Genomic DNA, 15,034 nt, shown 5'->3' with positions numbered 1-15,034 from the left:
AAGCAATTTTCAGTTTTAAAAGATTTACCACACTAAAATTAACATGGGAGTTAATGGGAGCGAACGCCTGACATGTTGGTGCACCATTTCATTAATTTCATTTTTCACGATAGTGGAGGATAATACCTACAAAATGATGTTTTGTATGGTTGTGAAATGTTCTAAGGCAGAGTTATGTGGTTCAGAAAACCTTACTTTAAAGGTGAGCCTTGAGGTCCAATACCAAAATCTAAAGGGTAGCCTTTGGACTGGTCACTCTTCAGGAACTCCCAGCTGGGCACTGTGGACTCTGCTCTGTCCTCGTCCATCCTGAGGAAACATCAGAAATAGTGATGAGACTGTGATGAAGGTAAATAATCTGTAGAGGTTGTAGTTAAATAATCCCAATTTACTGAGTTTTTATCAAACAGGATCATTTCTAATCCATTCTGGATAACAACTGAATCAATAAATCAATGATGTCTCTGTATAATTTTCATGTTTTCAGAGTTTAAGCTGCTTTTTTAACTGTTCCCTGCAGTGAGAAAAGAACTGGCACCTTTTCCAGCCCCTCATCCTGCAGCACTGAATGTGCTCTAAAGTTCTTTCCAGAGCAAACGTCTCTGCACTTGCAGCAACATGTTGTAGTCATGGATCCGTGAGGAGAACCGGATACAGGAAACGCCCCCACTTTGATCCCAAAACCCAACTGGTGGCCAATGGTGGTCCGGCAACGACGGGGACGCTGGTCCATCGGGCCCGACAACACTGGTTTTCCACAGGCCAACATGGTGAAAGGACTGTCTTCAGCTCAGCCACTAAATGATTTGGTGCTACATAAACATGCTAGTCAGGACTTTTTAACTTTCCTCCTTTGTTCCCCTCTTCAATTATTTCTATGATCCAAGTCCTCAAAGATCACTGCTCTATTTAAAATAGATGAAAGAAATGACACCCACTCCTGCATTCTTTCACAGTGGTTCCACAACATAGAACAATAAACCACTGTGAGAAAACGTGCACCATGAACCCAAAATCCTGTTGGTGTCCTGTGATCCTGGGTGGATTTAGTTTTTTAGTTATTTTGAAAGTTTATTGTCTTAAATTGGTCCGGCTGAGAGATGCTAACTTGCCCACGATTAGATGTTGTTTGACAGGTAATACCAAAATATCCAGCTGTGACCTGGACTGTTGAACAACTCTAATAACTCTAAGAGCTTTTCACCTGTCACAAAAATGTCGCTCTTCCTGCTTTGTCTGAAGAGAATACTTTCACTTTTAAAACCTAATCAACAGCTTTATGGCATATATATTACTACCATTAAAGCATTCTGGGAGGGTTTAAAGTTCTTTTAGAATCAGTCGCATAAAGCAGAAAAATAAACTAAACTTCACTTAGAAAGACTATTCAACTATAACTAAAGCCAGACTATAAGAAAGTTAATTAAGAACTATTCATTTATAATGCATAATGATGCTTTGTGCTAAAACTAAATATGAAGTCTAGTTGATTCAAATCTTGACTTTATCTCCAAACACAACTGTCAATTCTTTTCAATAATGCTCTTCGTTTACTCACCTTGTCGGTCTTCAGTCTTCCTGCTTAGTCTGAAAGGAATACTTTTAAAAACTCGTTTGTTGGGTTCCCAGTTTCTGGGACCGTTGTTGCGGGTGTCTACCTGCAGGGGGCGTGGAGGAGCCGCTCATCAGCCACAGCTGGCCCCGCAGACACACGCACCTGCGGTCTCTCTTCAATCTCCCGTTAGATTTAAGGACAGAACTCCCGTCTGCCAGCGGCGGAGTGTTTTCGGCCTCATCCCCAAACCCTGACTTCTGTGGCTTAACTATTTTTGAGAGTTTTCCGAGCGGACGTGTTTTGGACTCTCTCGAGGTCTCTCCGCCTCTCTGTGAACGCGGACCGAACTGTTCTTGTTCACTTTGAAATAAAGACGCTTTTCGGACACCATTCTCCACCATTATTTAATTTAGTTAAATAAATAAGATTTATGATGCTTGACAGATTTTAAAGACTTGTAAAAGCAGCATATTTCTGCAGCCCTGGAGTCCAGGAGGAGCAGCAGAGGTCAGAATGTGTCGGAGCGCGTTTAACTATTGTCTGCAGTTCCACGCCGGTCCACCGGGTGGCGGTAAAGCACCACATGATATTTCTCCTTTTTGGAACTTCTTCAGCTGCGTTGAGCTTTAAATCTTCACCTGTCGCTCCCTTTAAGCTCTAAACTTTGCGGTTCTGTGTGTAGTTTGTTGGTTTGAATATTTATGATGGATTCTGATGACGACCGAAACTATAAATGACAAATAGTTTTTCCAGTGTGTCACACATTTTCATTATTTATTATTTTGGGTCTAAACTGGGCCAGTTCTGTGAGCTGTTTTGCTTTTTCTGCGGACCAGATGTTCCAGGCAGGTTCCATCATCGGACACAGACGGAGACAGGTCACGTGACAACAGTCAGCCTTTAGTTCTTTATTACAGGAGGATCTGGTTTATATACAGACACGAATCTGCAAAATACTAAAAAGTCTATGAACCCAAAGTGCTAAAAAGTCTACATACAGGCACACGCGTGTATTAAGTGTTTATACATACGTGTGCGCGTACGTGCACACTGTATATTCATCTAATAACTGTTAGTTTCTAAAACAGCAAAGTAGAGTCACTGAGGCGCGGCTTCACCTCCTTTACACCGAGGTTTCCCTGAGCAGGTGTGATGAACTGTTGCAGAAGGAAAAGCATGGAACATGTTAATAACCGGACACAACAACACTCAGGTTTATTGTCTGACGGCATCAGTGTCTCTGGTTGCATCTGTCTGACGACCATTGTGAAACCAGGAGCAGTGTAAATGAGGGGGGGGGGGGCAGTGAGTGGATGCTGCATTCATCAAACACACAATAGTCAGAAGAGAAGAAGGAAGAACAGAAGCCCGTGTTCCTCAGTGTTGGTGTGGAGACGCCTGTTTGGAGGAGCAGGAAGCAGGCTGGACTCTTCCAGCTGGCTTTAATGCCACTTCTCTTCTGAGAACCTCCCAGCAGCTTTCTCTCCACCATCTTTTTACGCTGAAGCTTTTTGATCATTTCAGGTCAGATGTTCTTGGACTGAGGTTAAACATGTTTGTTCTTGTGCTCGGAGCGAACCGACGATCCTCTAAAGTCAGGCATCCTAAAGGTGGATGTTTTCTGAGGCCTGGAGGCTTTAAAGTGGCGCTTTTACCCACTTGTCCTCGTTCTGTTGGAAACTTGATACAAAAACCTTTTCTGGAGCTTCATGTTCTGCTTTTTTGAAGGAATGAAATGGTTTCATCAGCGCTGCCGGGGGCTGAGCAGGCTTCATAGATCTGAAGCTCTGAGATCCTTTAAAGATCTCCTGGAATCAGCAGATGGGGGTTTGATCAAAAACTGTAAGAATCAGTCAAGCTATCAAATCTTGACTCAGTCCAAGCGTGAACCAGTCCATCCAGAGCTGATTATGGCTCAGCCAGGAGGACAGCACGGCCTGGGGGGGTTCATATGGAGCAGGCCCACTCTGGCTCTATTGCTACTGAAAACAGCCCTTCAGCACAGCAGCCTGGAATACAGTTCTGGAGAACACCTGTTCCCAACAGAACCTGTTTAAAACGGGACCAGTAAAGATGCCCGGCGTGACCACGACGGCGTGACGACTATCCCTCTGGGGTCTTTGGGAAGATTCGATCAGATTGGCTGGTTTTCCGTTACAGCTATTCTGCTGTAACAGACAACCTGATTGAAACCTCCTGAAGACCCCAGAGGGAGAGTTCGAATCCAGCTTTGGGCATTATCAAAGAGAAGATATTTGATTGAAAAATTCACCATCATAAAAATGTTTAAAGAGCATAGCAGTGTCTGTGAGGTTTATGAGCCACAAATGCTGCTCTTTTTAGGAGCACAGCTATCTATTAAACTGTAGTTTGTGTCATAGCATAGTTTTATTGACAAATTCTAAATTGCAAGTAGCAGATATGAACAGGGAAATGCTACGTTATCTGCTTATTCTGTTACAAATAATCTGATAAGATAGGTGTGGAGTTAATTCAGTTTGGGATAGACAGATGGAATATTAGTGTTGTTAGTATGATACTTGAGTTCTTTAGATATTGTTTTCAATTCAGGAATCTGCCGTCTTGAGTTGGCTTTTTTTTGAAGACAGAAATGTTGACAACAGTGTGGACCAAAGTGGGAAATTCAATTTTATTTAAACACAAACACACTCATAAAACATTAAATCTCAAACTATGTACAGGAGTTAAATATTAAATGTAAAACAATGTACAATAGTGCAACATTAAATCTCAGTGCAACATTAAATCTCAAAGTGTGTCCAGAATCAGAATCAGAATCAGAATCAGAATCAGGTTTATTGCCATTGTTCATGTAATACACAGTATTACACAAACTAGGAATTTGTCATGGTGTGACGCTGCGACATTCAACATAAAGAAGACCACACTAGAATAAGATAAATAAAATAGAATCAGACATATATACAGTATATACATAAATAGTAAGTGGTAAGAAATAGTGCAGGTCAATGCAGGAGTAATGTGATGTTCATGGGTCCGACTGGCTGCTGTTCATGGTGCTTAGTGATGAGTCACTTGGTGTTCAGCAGCCTGATGGCAGAGGGGAAGAAGCTGTTCATGTAGTGGGAGGTTCTGGTCCGAATGGACCGTAGTCTCCTGCCTGAGGGGAGGGGGGAAAACAGTCCGTGACCAGGGTGGGAAGGGTCGGCCGTGATCCGACCTGCACACCTCCGGGTCCTGGAGATATACAGGTCCAGGAGTGCAACATTAAATCTCAAAGTGTGTACAATAGTGCAACATTACATTTCATAACTACGTACAGTCGTGCAACATGCATTCCTGGCATGTAGTTCATTTTGTCCTTTCCTCCATCCATCTTCGTCTCTCTGCCTCAAAGAAAGGAGTGGCCCCAAACTCTTTCCAGGTCCTCTCTCGGGCCACCCCCTTGTCCCGATATAGAGAATAGACTTTGGATGGGCAGTAAATGTGTTTACCTGCCACCCCAGGGACCCTGTATGTATCTGTGGGCTGTTTGGTCCCTGTTTTAGAGTCAAATGGCAGAACCTGCAGAGGCGATCAGGTGGCTGGGAGCCGGGTCTCTGTCTCTGAGCTTTTTCCTCCACACGCTTTTTGGTGGCCTCCAGCTCCCTCTGGAAAAACTCTGACGCGGCAAATTGTTCAAAGGGCATTCTGGGGTCAGAGAGTCCCTCAGCAGCATAAGTCTGATGCACCTTCCTTGAGCAGTAGAAGTAGCGAACAGGACCCTGCTGATAGAAAAAGTGGATGGAAGATCCACCCGTCCCATACGGAGACTTGGGCTGTCCACAGGCCAGACAGGGTTTCGTCTGTCTCATCTTCAGCTCTGGTCGCTGCTGCTGCTGCTCCATCTCTAGAATGCCCTGCACAATTTTTTCAATGGAATCCTGCGTCAGAGGCGTGGGCAGGGCGGCTGTGGGAGGAGTGACAACAGCCGTCTCCATGGTGACTACAGGAACGCTGGTTGTTTTACTCCCCTCTGTCAAGGAGTACCACAGCTGTTGAGTCTCCAGGAGCTTCTCTGGGCTGGTGTTCAGAGAAGAACTGGTGTTCAACAGCTTTGCCAGATGCTTCACATAGCGGGATATGTGAAACCTGGTTGTGGGGCGGAGCAAGCTGTTCGGATCGGCCGCAGACCGATGGACCGTGTCTGCGTAGTCTGGATCCACAAGCCTCAGGATGTCCTTGTCCCCATGATGATACTGCAGCAAACTATCAATAGCGTCTTTCGTGGGAAGAGTCCAGCGTGTGTGGTCCAAGACAAACACTCCACCACCAGTCTTCATGGGTCCAGTGCGGGCGCTCCTCGGCGAGGACTTCAGCGGCAGGGGCAAAGTTCCAGAGACGTCTGGAACACAAACAAAGCAATAACGCATCCTTAGTAACTCATATTATCGCGATATGGGCTATTGAGAAAACACATTAATATCCATCCCTTAATAACAGAAAGTGTCATATTTAACACATCAAAAGATTGAGATACACTGACCACAACCTAACTAAATCTATTATTTTCAATCATTCGAAGGCCTTAATTCCAACATGCCGCTCTGAAAAACCCGATTATCGTTGACCCGCCCACTGATCTTTCAGGATCCTGGTCATCCTCTGCTGGAATCTCCTTTACACGTCCAGCAGCAGAGAGATGGAAGCTGACAGGTGGCGCAGGGGGAAGCGACGGCACAGCAGTCGCTGTTGCCCCGCTGGAGGAAGGTGTTGCCCCAGGAGCATCGTCTGGAGCGGGAGGGGGCACAAGAGCCGAAGGCGGATCCCTCTGCTGCATTTTGTGTTTGTCCCAGTCCAGAGGGAGCGGAGGGCAGCCCGGTTCTCTGGACTCCAGCCCAAACCTTTCTCCAGTGTCTCTGTCAGAGAGGCGAACGCAGGGCACTTGTCTTGTCCCGTCACTGCCATGGAAGCAGAGTTCAACTCCCACATTGAGGCAGGGTCAAAGACAGCAGGGAGGACGGCGCCGGGCTTCTTCATGTCTACCGGTCGCTGAAAGTTCCACCGCACAACGCCGGTCATGGCCTGGGCCTGGAACAGTTCAGGGGAGACCTGCGTACCCGTGACCCACTGGGCCTGCTGGAAATGGTAGCCCTCCTGCTGAGATGTACCACGGACAGGGATCCAGACGGGGACTTTGGCACCTTCGCCCGCTACGTGGTTTAGCTGAAGGGTCCCTCCGTCCCTGTACATTATCCCCTCAGACAGTTGTGGGTCACTGAGGCAACCACGGAGGATGTGAACCCTCTGAACGCGCCACGTCTTCAGCATGGATGGCTTGAAGAGTGGGACATGGTTAGGGTCCGTGGCCAGGTGAAAGTGCTGCAGAACTCTCTCCACTCTCTCCAGCCGCTCGCTGGGTTGTGGAATTTTAGTTCTGCAGTGCTCTCGGACGTGCCGTTTGGTGGGGTTGGCTGGACGGATTCCGCAGAACTCGTAGGCATCACGGAGCCTCTTCAGGTCTTCCTGATCCACCACAGAGAAGGCGGCAGAAAGGAGCGGGCAGAAAAGGCTGAACAGAGGATGGTGCTCAGAGGTGCACTCTCGTCCAAAGCGCCTCATACAGTGAAACCAGTCTGGCTTCACAACGCTGCTGCTGTTGTAATGTGCCCGTGAGGCGCAGGTGTTGCTCAGCGCTCCAGAGGTGGCTCCTGCAACAATGGAAGGGGTGGTCTTCCAGGCATCCCAGCACAGATGTTCACCAGGGACGCAGTCCGGGATCTTAAATGGAGCGCAGCGATCCCTAAATGCGAGGCAGAGACATAGAAATATGAGCTCGAAAGGAAGAATTGTAACATTAAATATAACATTTCTTCAAAGACAATGACTTGCAGAGAGCATTTTTCAGTTTGAATGACGGCAAACAAAGAAGATGGCTGATCTCACCTGTCCATCCAGTGGTAGCCGGCCTTTCCCACCCCAGCGTGGCTGTACCTCTGGGCCATTCCTTGCTACATCGGATGCAGGGACCTTTCTGTCTCAGCCTGAACCATCACCCAGGACACAATGAGCCAGTTCTCATTCATCACTGCGAAACTGGACATGGCTCCAGATGCCAGTGTCACCTTCCTCGCCATCTTCCTCGTGTGGTCCGACCTGAAAACCTGCCCCAACGTGCCCTGGAGGAGCTTGGTCAGAGACGGCTGTTGACGCTTGAACTCATCCAGCAGGCAGTCAGTCAGGTAGAATCCGGACACAGACACCCCACCCCGACCTTCTTGGTCCTCGTATGGCCCGAAAGCACGTGGCCGATCTTCCATCCTCACGTACTGGCCGATGGTTCTCTGTCCGTACGCCCCAGCCTCGGCCTCCCTGACGTTCTGTACAGCGTGCAGATACGCCAGGTGAGCTCGTTCATACTTGAGGTGCATGAGCTCATTCACCTGGTTCGCCATATCGGTCGGTGACTTGCCAGAACGCCGCAGTTCATCCATTACCGACTTGCACGCAGCCTTCTTGTGAGTCAGGAATGCAGGCAAAAGGTTAGTAAAGCGCACGGGCAGCTTCTCCACCCATGGAGGGTTGTCAGCGGACCAGTTCCTGCGACAGGCCTTGCAGCAGAGTCGCGAGGAAAAGATCAAATACTGGCCACGGACGCTGACGATCACTGGAGGTCTGCCCACGCCTGCAGAGACCACCTGAGGACGAGGACAGCTATGGAGGCACGGCAGGATGTCATTGTTCCTCAACCTGACCATGATGTGGCTCTCTGGCTTCCAAATGAAAAATGGATGGAGCTGAAAAAAGTTGGGGGACGGGAGCTCAGCCACCATGTCCAGTAGCTCCGGCTGAGGAGGAAGACGCCAAAGAGAAATTGCGTTCCCAGGGTTATGCACTGGTCGGGACCCAGGCCACAACCCAAGTTGTTGAAGCTCCGTCCTCATCCACAGCTTTTGATGTTGTGAGCAGATCCACTTGCTCATGTCGTGGTCAGGGACAGGCATGGGAACAGGAGCTATGGGAACTAGGATAAAGTAAAGAAGACAGTTGAACAACATAAAGTTATCATTACTGAAGAGACAATTTCAGTGCCCCCGCCCTCACATGATATAAACACATGATACAAGGAAACACACACGCGCCTCGGACACTTGGTTTCATTCCAGAGCTCACACCTCAGATTTTTTCCATGTCAGTGACAAAGAATCGTGTCAATTTGAATCACCCCGGGACACTTTATTATTGTTCAACACCCCACGGAATGGGGGAAATTTCCATGGTTTAACATACCACTCTTTTGGTCTTGGGTAGAGTCCGTCAAAGGAGGCACTCTGCCGTCAGAGGTCTGTGCCGTGCAAGAGTCAGGTCCTGAAAACAAGTGCAGACTTGCTATTAAGAAATTACAGTCACTTCACCTGATGACAACATGGAAAGAACAGTCAGCTGGACATTACAGAGACATCAGGTTGTTCATCAGCCCTAAATAAAAGAAAAGGAAACATACCTGAAGTTGAGTGGGGCTCCTCTACCTTTGTGAGACCCTCTGTCTCTGTCACCAGGAAGGCCAGCTGTGGGGGGAGGGGCACAGGTCTCTTCCTCTTCACACCTGGTGAAGCTGGAACAGCTGCAGGTACGGTCATTTTCAAAAATGAAATGACTTTATTTAAGGCAGCTGCAGTTAGCAGAACACTTGATTGGATGAACAGAATTACAATGTTTTTACCATCAACTAGTGATGCCTGTAGCTCAGCGGTATCTCTAGGTGGGGCTTTGGAGCGTGTGGCAGATGCAACTAAAAAGACAACATTAGTTTAGTCAGTTCAGATTCAATGAGTTGTGAAGACGCCGTTATTAGTAGAAATTCAAGCAGCCTTATCGTTACTCCTCCTGCTTTTTAGAATTTTACATCATTAAAATTAAAACAATATAATGGTCTCATTCACACCAATTGAAATGACAATGTTAATCAGCGCTCTTGAGGCCGAGCAGGAGGAGCATTGTGACTCGGTCAACAAACATGCATTCGCGTGTTAGTACCCGTGCATCGAAACTGTTTTTCAACGAAGCAGCAAAGAGAACAAAAACAAACACTTACCCTCCTCCTCATAGTCAATATCAGTTCATCATTGCACGGATCAATTCATAGTCCTCACGACGGTTATTATCACACCAACATATGAAGAGTAATATTAAAGGAACTCGGCCAGAACATCAAGAACACAAAAATAATAAGATAAGTTTCAGATTTGGAGAGGAATTCTTCATGGAAAGGAACGGAACTCCAGCTCTGAAACCTATTTTTCAGAAACCTGTCTTTGCTCCTGGTGGCACTCTCGGCAGGGCGGCTGCTGCTACTGGCATAGCATCTGCACACAGATGAAAAGAAAAACAATAGAAATTAGATACGGCATGGACTTTGTTTGTCTGACATGAAATAAATGTGGTAACGGTGTATTTACAGCTCTGGACTTGCAGATCAGAGTTATGGATGCTCAGCATCTCCCTTTCCATCTCCACGTCCTCCTCCATGGCTGTGTTAAAGACAAAAATACCGGCTACAGGTTATTAGTAGAAAAGAAAAAAACCTTTTCCCAAAGCTGAACTTGTCACATGAAGGAATGCGCATACCCAGGGGCTCAGCTGGGGCCTTCATGGGATGCTCAGCAGGTGTGGAAGATGTGGTGGGCTGCTGCCTCTTCAGCAGGTTCTGCTGCAACCTGGACATTCGTGTGCCTGGAACGCAGCGCCTGCCTGTGACAAAATCAGCATAGCCATCACCTCTGCTGTCCCAGAACTCCTTCCACCTGCTCTTGGCTCGGGCACCAAATCCAACCAGCTGGTCGTCTTCAGATGAGGCAGTCACTCCATCCCCTCTTCCGGCCTCATAAGTGAGGAGAGCCTGGATTTCTTGGAAACTGAGGGCATAACTCCCAAATGACTGGAGGCTGTCCTTACTGTGGCTGTCAGCCATACAGAGACCTGCTGCCTCCTCGCTCTGCACGTTCTTGATCAGATACACGGTGGATCCTACGTCATTCTGCAAAAGCCATCTGAATGACTTCCCTTTATATTTACCAAACTGCAGGACATAGTCTCCCAGCACCTCCATCTTATCTGAGGGATCCCCCCCCTCTTTGCTGGATGACGGCCAAAGCGTTCTGCCGTACGAGGTCCTCCCTCATGGTCGCAGACTTGTCCTGAGGAGTGGAACTCACCCGTTTGGCTTCATCAGATGGCTCCTGGAGGAGAAACCCAAGAGGCCCCTTGCGGAACACGACCCGAAGTTTCCAGGGAAAAAGGCGAATTGCTTCTGCATGTTGAGCTGACATAAAGGAAAAATGTCTATTAATTTTCTCATTTTTATTAGACACTGATAAAACAGTTCCACCCATTTTTCAAATCACACCTGATAAATGTGATCAAAGGAATCTTAGGGCAGTAAAAGATAAAGTGTGGTACCATGTGTAAAGCTCTGTGTCTGTGTGTGTGTGTGTGTGTGTGTGTGTGTGTGTGTGTGTGTGTGTGTGTGTGTGTGTCTGTGTTTGTGAGTGTGCGCACACATGCAATTATCATGTAGGTGTGAAAGTGTAAGATCAAGGTTGTTGGGGTGTCGATTCAGGAGTTCAGAAGGTCAGTACCTGGTGTGGCTAGTGAGGAAAAGACTGGAAAGTGATGGTGTGTGTGTGTGTGTAGGTGTGTGTTTGTGTGGTGTGTCTGTGTCTGTGTCTGTGTGTGTGTGTGTGAGAGAACATGTTGGGGGGGGGGGGCAGGAGGACAGTATCCCCTCTCAAAGACATTGGAAACAAAAACACACATTTGATGTAATAACATGTAATACTACCACTACTAATATTACTACTAATAATAATTAGAGTAATAATAATAATAATAATACCGAGATTTCAGTGCCACGACAAGTAAATCGGTTACTTGAATATAAAATATGAACAAGTTCATTCATCACTGTCGCGTCATTTAATTTATGAAAAACTAGCTTGACAAGATATGAGTATATTGTAGCATGACAAATACAGTACATTATAATTTAGGGCCAATTATAACACGTTCCTTGCTAATTTAGGACAAAATTGACCACAGCCTATGCACAATTACGAAAAGTTTCCTCATTAATTTAGTAGGAAATCAAGCCCAAACTTACCTTCAGCGAAGTTTACCAAAGAATGAACCAAGAATGGCCGATCCTCCGGAGAGGAGCCGCTCTTCATCGAAACGGCAGAACAGCGCCACGGGATGATAGCGGCCGGAAATATATTGCGTCCGTAGTGGTTTAGCACTACCATTGAAAATGAATGGGAAACGGTTTAGGGCCGTTTAGCTCCCGGCCATGAGTGTGTGTGTGTGTGTGTGTGTGTGTGCGTGTGTGTGTGTGCGTGCGTGTGTGCGTGTGCGTGTGTGCGTGTGTGCGTGTGTGTGGTGTGTGTGTTGTGTGGTGTGTGTGCGTGTGCGTGCGTGCGTGTGTGTTTAAATAAAATAGAATTTCCCACTTTGGTCCACACTATTGTCAACATTTCTGTCTTCAAAAAAAAGCCAACTCAAGGCGGCAGATTCCTGAATTGAAAACAATATCTAAAGAACTCAAGTATCATACTAACAACACTAATATTCCATCTGTCTATCCCCAACTGAATTAACTCCACACCTATCTCATCAGATTATTTGTAAGAGAATAAGCAGATAACGTAGCATTTCCCTGTTCATATCTGCTACTTGCAATTTAGAATTTGTCAATAAAACTATGCCATGACACAAACTACAGTTTAATAGATGGCTGTGCTCCTAAAAAGAGCAGCATTTGTGACTCATAAACCTCACAGACACTGCTATGCTCTTTAAACATTTTTATGATGGTGAATTTTTCAATCAAATATCTTCTCTTTGATAATGCCCAAAGCTGGATTCGAACTCTCCCTCTGGGGTCTTCAGGAGGTTTCAATCAGGTTGTCTGTTACAGCAATTGTCAACTGGCCCGCACCGGGCCGGGATCGATTCCCGGCCATGGCACCGATTCCCGGCCATGGCACATTGCTTTTAAGTTGATTTCATTTATCGGAGTTGAATCTTGTTTGATTTTTTTGAAGGCGTTTCACCTCTTATCCAAGAGCCGTTCTAGGCAGATTTGATGATATGACGCTCATAGTCTGTATAGCCTTTTCTTTTTGGGGGGAATGGATTGGAGGCTGCTCCAACATTGAGGTTTGGACTGTGACAAAGCAAAATGGACAACCTCCACCAGAATAAGTGTTTCAAGAAAATAAGTTTGAGTGTATTAACTTCAAAAGGCCATTTTCTTGCACCTGCTCTTGCTTACGGCCATACCACCCTGAGAACGCCCGATCTCGTCCGATCTCGGAAGCTAAGCAGGGTCGGGCCTGGTTAGTACTTGGATGGGAGACCGCCTGGGAATACCAGGTGCCATACAAATAAAAACACGCATATGAAGAGAATAGACACTCCAACTCTCTCTGTCGCCACCTGGGAGTCATTTAAACTTATTGGGTTTCAACTGAGTTGGAGACCTTGTATAACTATTATGATTATCAGGAATACTATGATTACAGCTAGCACCGAGGCTAGCATACTACAGCCCCAGCCAATCCTCTGGATTTTTCTGTATTGGCTTCTGTCTATATTTACCTGCTGCCGTCCTCGTAGAGTTTGTGAAACCAGTACACTGTTCCTGAACAGCAATAGATCATAACCTGTTGAAATAGCCCCCCTAAGTGAGTCGGCGGCTCTGAAACCTTCACTGACTTTCGGCTCTACCCAGACTCTATTTGTCTAAGTCCACCCTATTATCAGACTTTGCATCACCTTCCCGGTCGGAGTTTTCAACAGAAATGACCTTCTTGCAATGAGTGAGGTGTACCCAGGTTGATCTTTCAGCTATTTTAGCAGCAGTAGGTGTAGACAAAAGAACTTGGTCAGGTCCTTCCCACTCAGGTGAATACCAGTGTTTCTTTTTTACGCTCCTCACTAGGACCCAGTCGCCTGGCTCCACCGTTCTGTTGGGAGACAGAGGGCGCCTCAGTTTCATGACCTTGCTTTTGTTTTTCTAACATTCTTCTCATGTAATCACCTAGATTAGACTCATCATTTGTCTCCCAGTAGTTTGTGAACTGAGGAAGCCTGTACGGTCTTCCAAATAAGACCTCATAAGGAGTAAGGCCTGCGGTGCTTGTAATGTTTATATAGAGCTTAGCCAAATCCACACATTGTCCACGGTCTCCCCGTCTCTTCCATGCATTTCTTCAGTCCGTTTTTAATAGTGCCATTAGTTCTTTCAACTAATCCTGCGCTCTGAGGATGATAGGAGCAATGGTGTTTTAAATCAATATGAAACGTAACACTGATCTTTTTAACAACTTGATTTACAAAATGAGTACCATGATCACAGTAATTTTTTCTGGGATACCATATCTGGGTATGATATCTTTGCAGAGTGCTTTAGCAACTGTTAGCGCATCTGGGTTTTTTGTTGGAAATAGTTCTGTCCATTTTGAAAATGCATCTATTATGACTAGACAGTATTTTTTCCCTTCACTTTTATTTAATTCTATGAAGTCCATATGTATAGTTTGGAATGGATATTGGGGAGTAGGAAATTTTCCTCTTCTTGGTCTCAGATTTCCTTGTGAATTGTGTCTTGCACATGTCAGACATGGTCTACAAATTTTTTTTTAATTAGAATTACCGTATTGGCCCGAATATATGACGACCCTCTTTTTCAAGACTCAAGTTTGAAAAAAGACTTTTTGATCACCAAATTTAATTTTTATACAGAAAATAAATACAGTACACCTGAAACACCTGTGAGCGGCCCACGACAGACAGGGCTCCCGCTGTGAGCGGCCCGCTACAGACGGGGCTCCCGCTGTGAGCGGCCGAATACAGACGGGGCTCCCGCTATGAGCGGCCCACTACAGACGGGGCTCCCGCTGTGAGCGGCCGAATACAGACGGGGCTCCCGCTGTGAGCGGCCGACTACAGACGGGGCTCCCGCTGTGAGCGGCCCACGACAGACGGGGCTCCCGCTGTGAGCGGCCGACTACAGACGGGGCCCACTGTGAGCGGCCCACTACAGACGGGGCTCCCGCTGTGAGCGGCCGAATACAGACGTGGCTCCCGCTAGGAGCGGCCCACGACAGACGGGGCTCCCGCTGTGAGCGGCCGACTACAGACGGGGCTCCCGCTGTGAGCGGCCCACTACAGACGGGGCTCCCGCTGTGAGCGGCCCACTACAGACGGGGCTCCCGCTGTGAGCGGCCCACTACAGACGGGCATGTATGTAAGCTATGGTAGCGGTATGGTTTACCATGCCTGCGCCCTATAATCCGGAGCGCCTGATGTATGTGTTAAATACAGAAACAGCACCCGTAACTGAGGCTGCACCTTTTAATACGGTGCGCCCTTTGGTCGCGAACATACGGGATATAGAACATAGGGCACGTTTGTGTGTGATATCACTCCGCGTCTGCGCAACGACAACAACCTCCTATC

General features: G+C 46.8%; 2 protein-coding genes and 1 non-coding gene across 32 annotated transcripts in view; 1 reads left to right on the top strand and 2 right to left on the bottom strand.

Moving 5' to 3' along the window:
• The window catches only part of LOC130519197 (NACHT, LRR and PYD domains-containing protein 12-like), an 86,991-nt gene extending 85,403 nt beyond the window's left edge, over window positions 1–1,588 (bottom strand). For 24 of the 30 annotated variants that reach the window (XR_008948279.1, XM_057022389.1, XM_057022501.1 and 21 more), the window contains exon 1: window positions 196–309. Coding sequence is in view for 29 of the 30 variants with exons in the window: in XM_057022389.1 (XP_056878369.1) it covers window positions 196–308 (113 nt within the window). In the remaining variant the exon portion in view is untranslated. Of the gene's footprint in view, window positions 1–195; window positions 310–1,558 lie in introns of those variants that run through there. The other 6 variants (XM_057022520.1, XM_057022510.1, XM_057022635.1 and 3 more) reach the window with 4 other exon arrangements.
• A 4,492-nt stretch (window positions 1,589–6,080) lies between these two features.
• On the bottom strand, window positions 6,081–9,262 carry LOC130519436 (uncharacterized). The gene is made up of 5 exons (XM_057022877.1): window positions 9,240–9,262; window positions 9,021–9,140; window positions 8,807–8,884; window positions 7,463–8,540; window positions 6,081–7,319 (listed from the first exon to the last, which is right to left on the bottom strand). Exon 4 carries the CDS (start codon window positions 8,518–8,520, stop codon window positions 7,528–7,530), a length of 993 nt encoding a protein of 330 aa, XP_056878857.1. The 5' UTR covers window positions 8,521–8,540; window positions 8,807–8,884; window positions 9,021–9,140; window positions 9,240–9,262; the 3' UTR covers window positions 6,081–7,319; window positions 7,463–7,527.
• A 3,577-nt stretch (window positions 9,263–12,839) lies between these two features.
• Window positions 12,840–12,958, top strand: LOC130521952 (5S ribosomal RNA). The gene has a single exon (XR_008949501.1). It is a non-coding gene; the product is annotated as a 5S ribosomal RNA (ribosomal RNA).
• The last annotated feature ends 2,076 nt before the right edge of the window (window positions 12,959–15,034 follow it).

This window comes from Takifugu flavidus, chromosome 2 (assembly GCF_003711565.1).
Source record: "Takifugu flavidus isolate HTHZ2018 chromosome 2, ASM371156v2, whole genome shotgun sequence".
Taxonomy (NCBI): Eukaryota; Metazoa; Chordata; class Actinopteri; order Tetraodontiformes; family Tetraodontidae; genus Takifugu; species Takifugu flavidus.
Note: the sequence above shows the minus strand (reverse complement) of the source record. Positions and strands in the feature narration are given on the sequence as shown.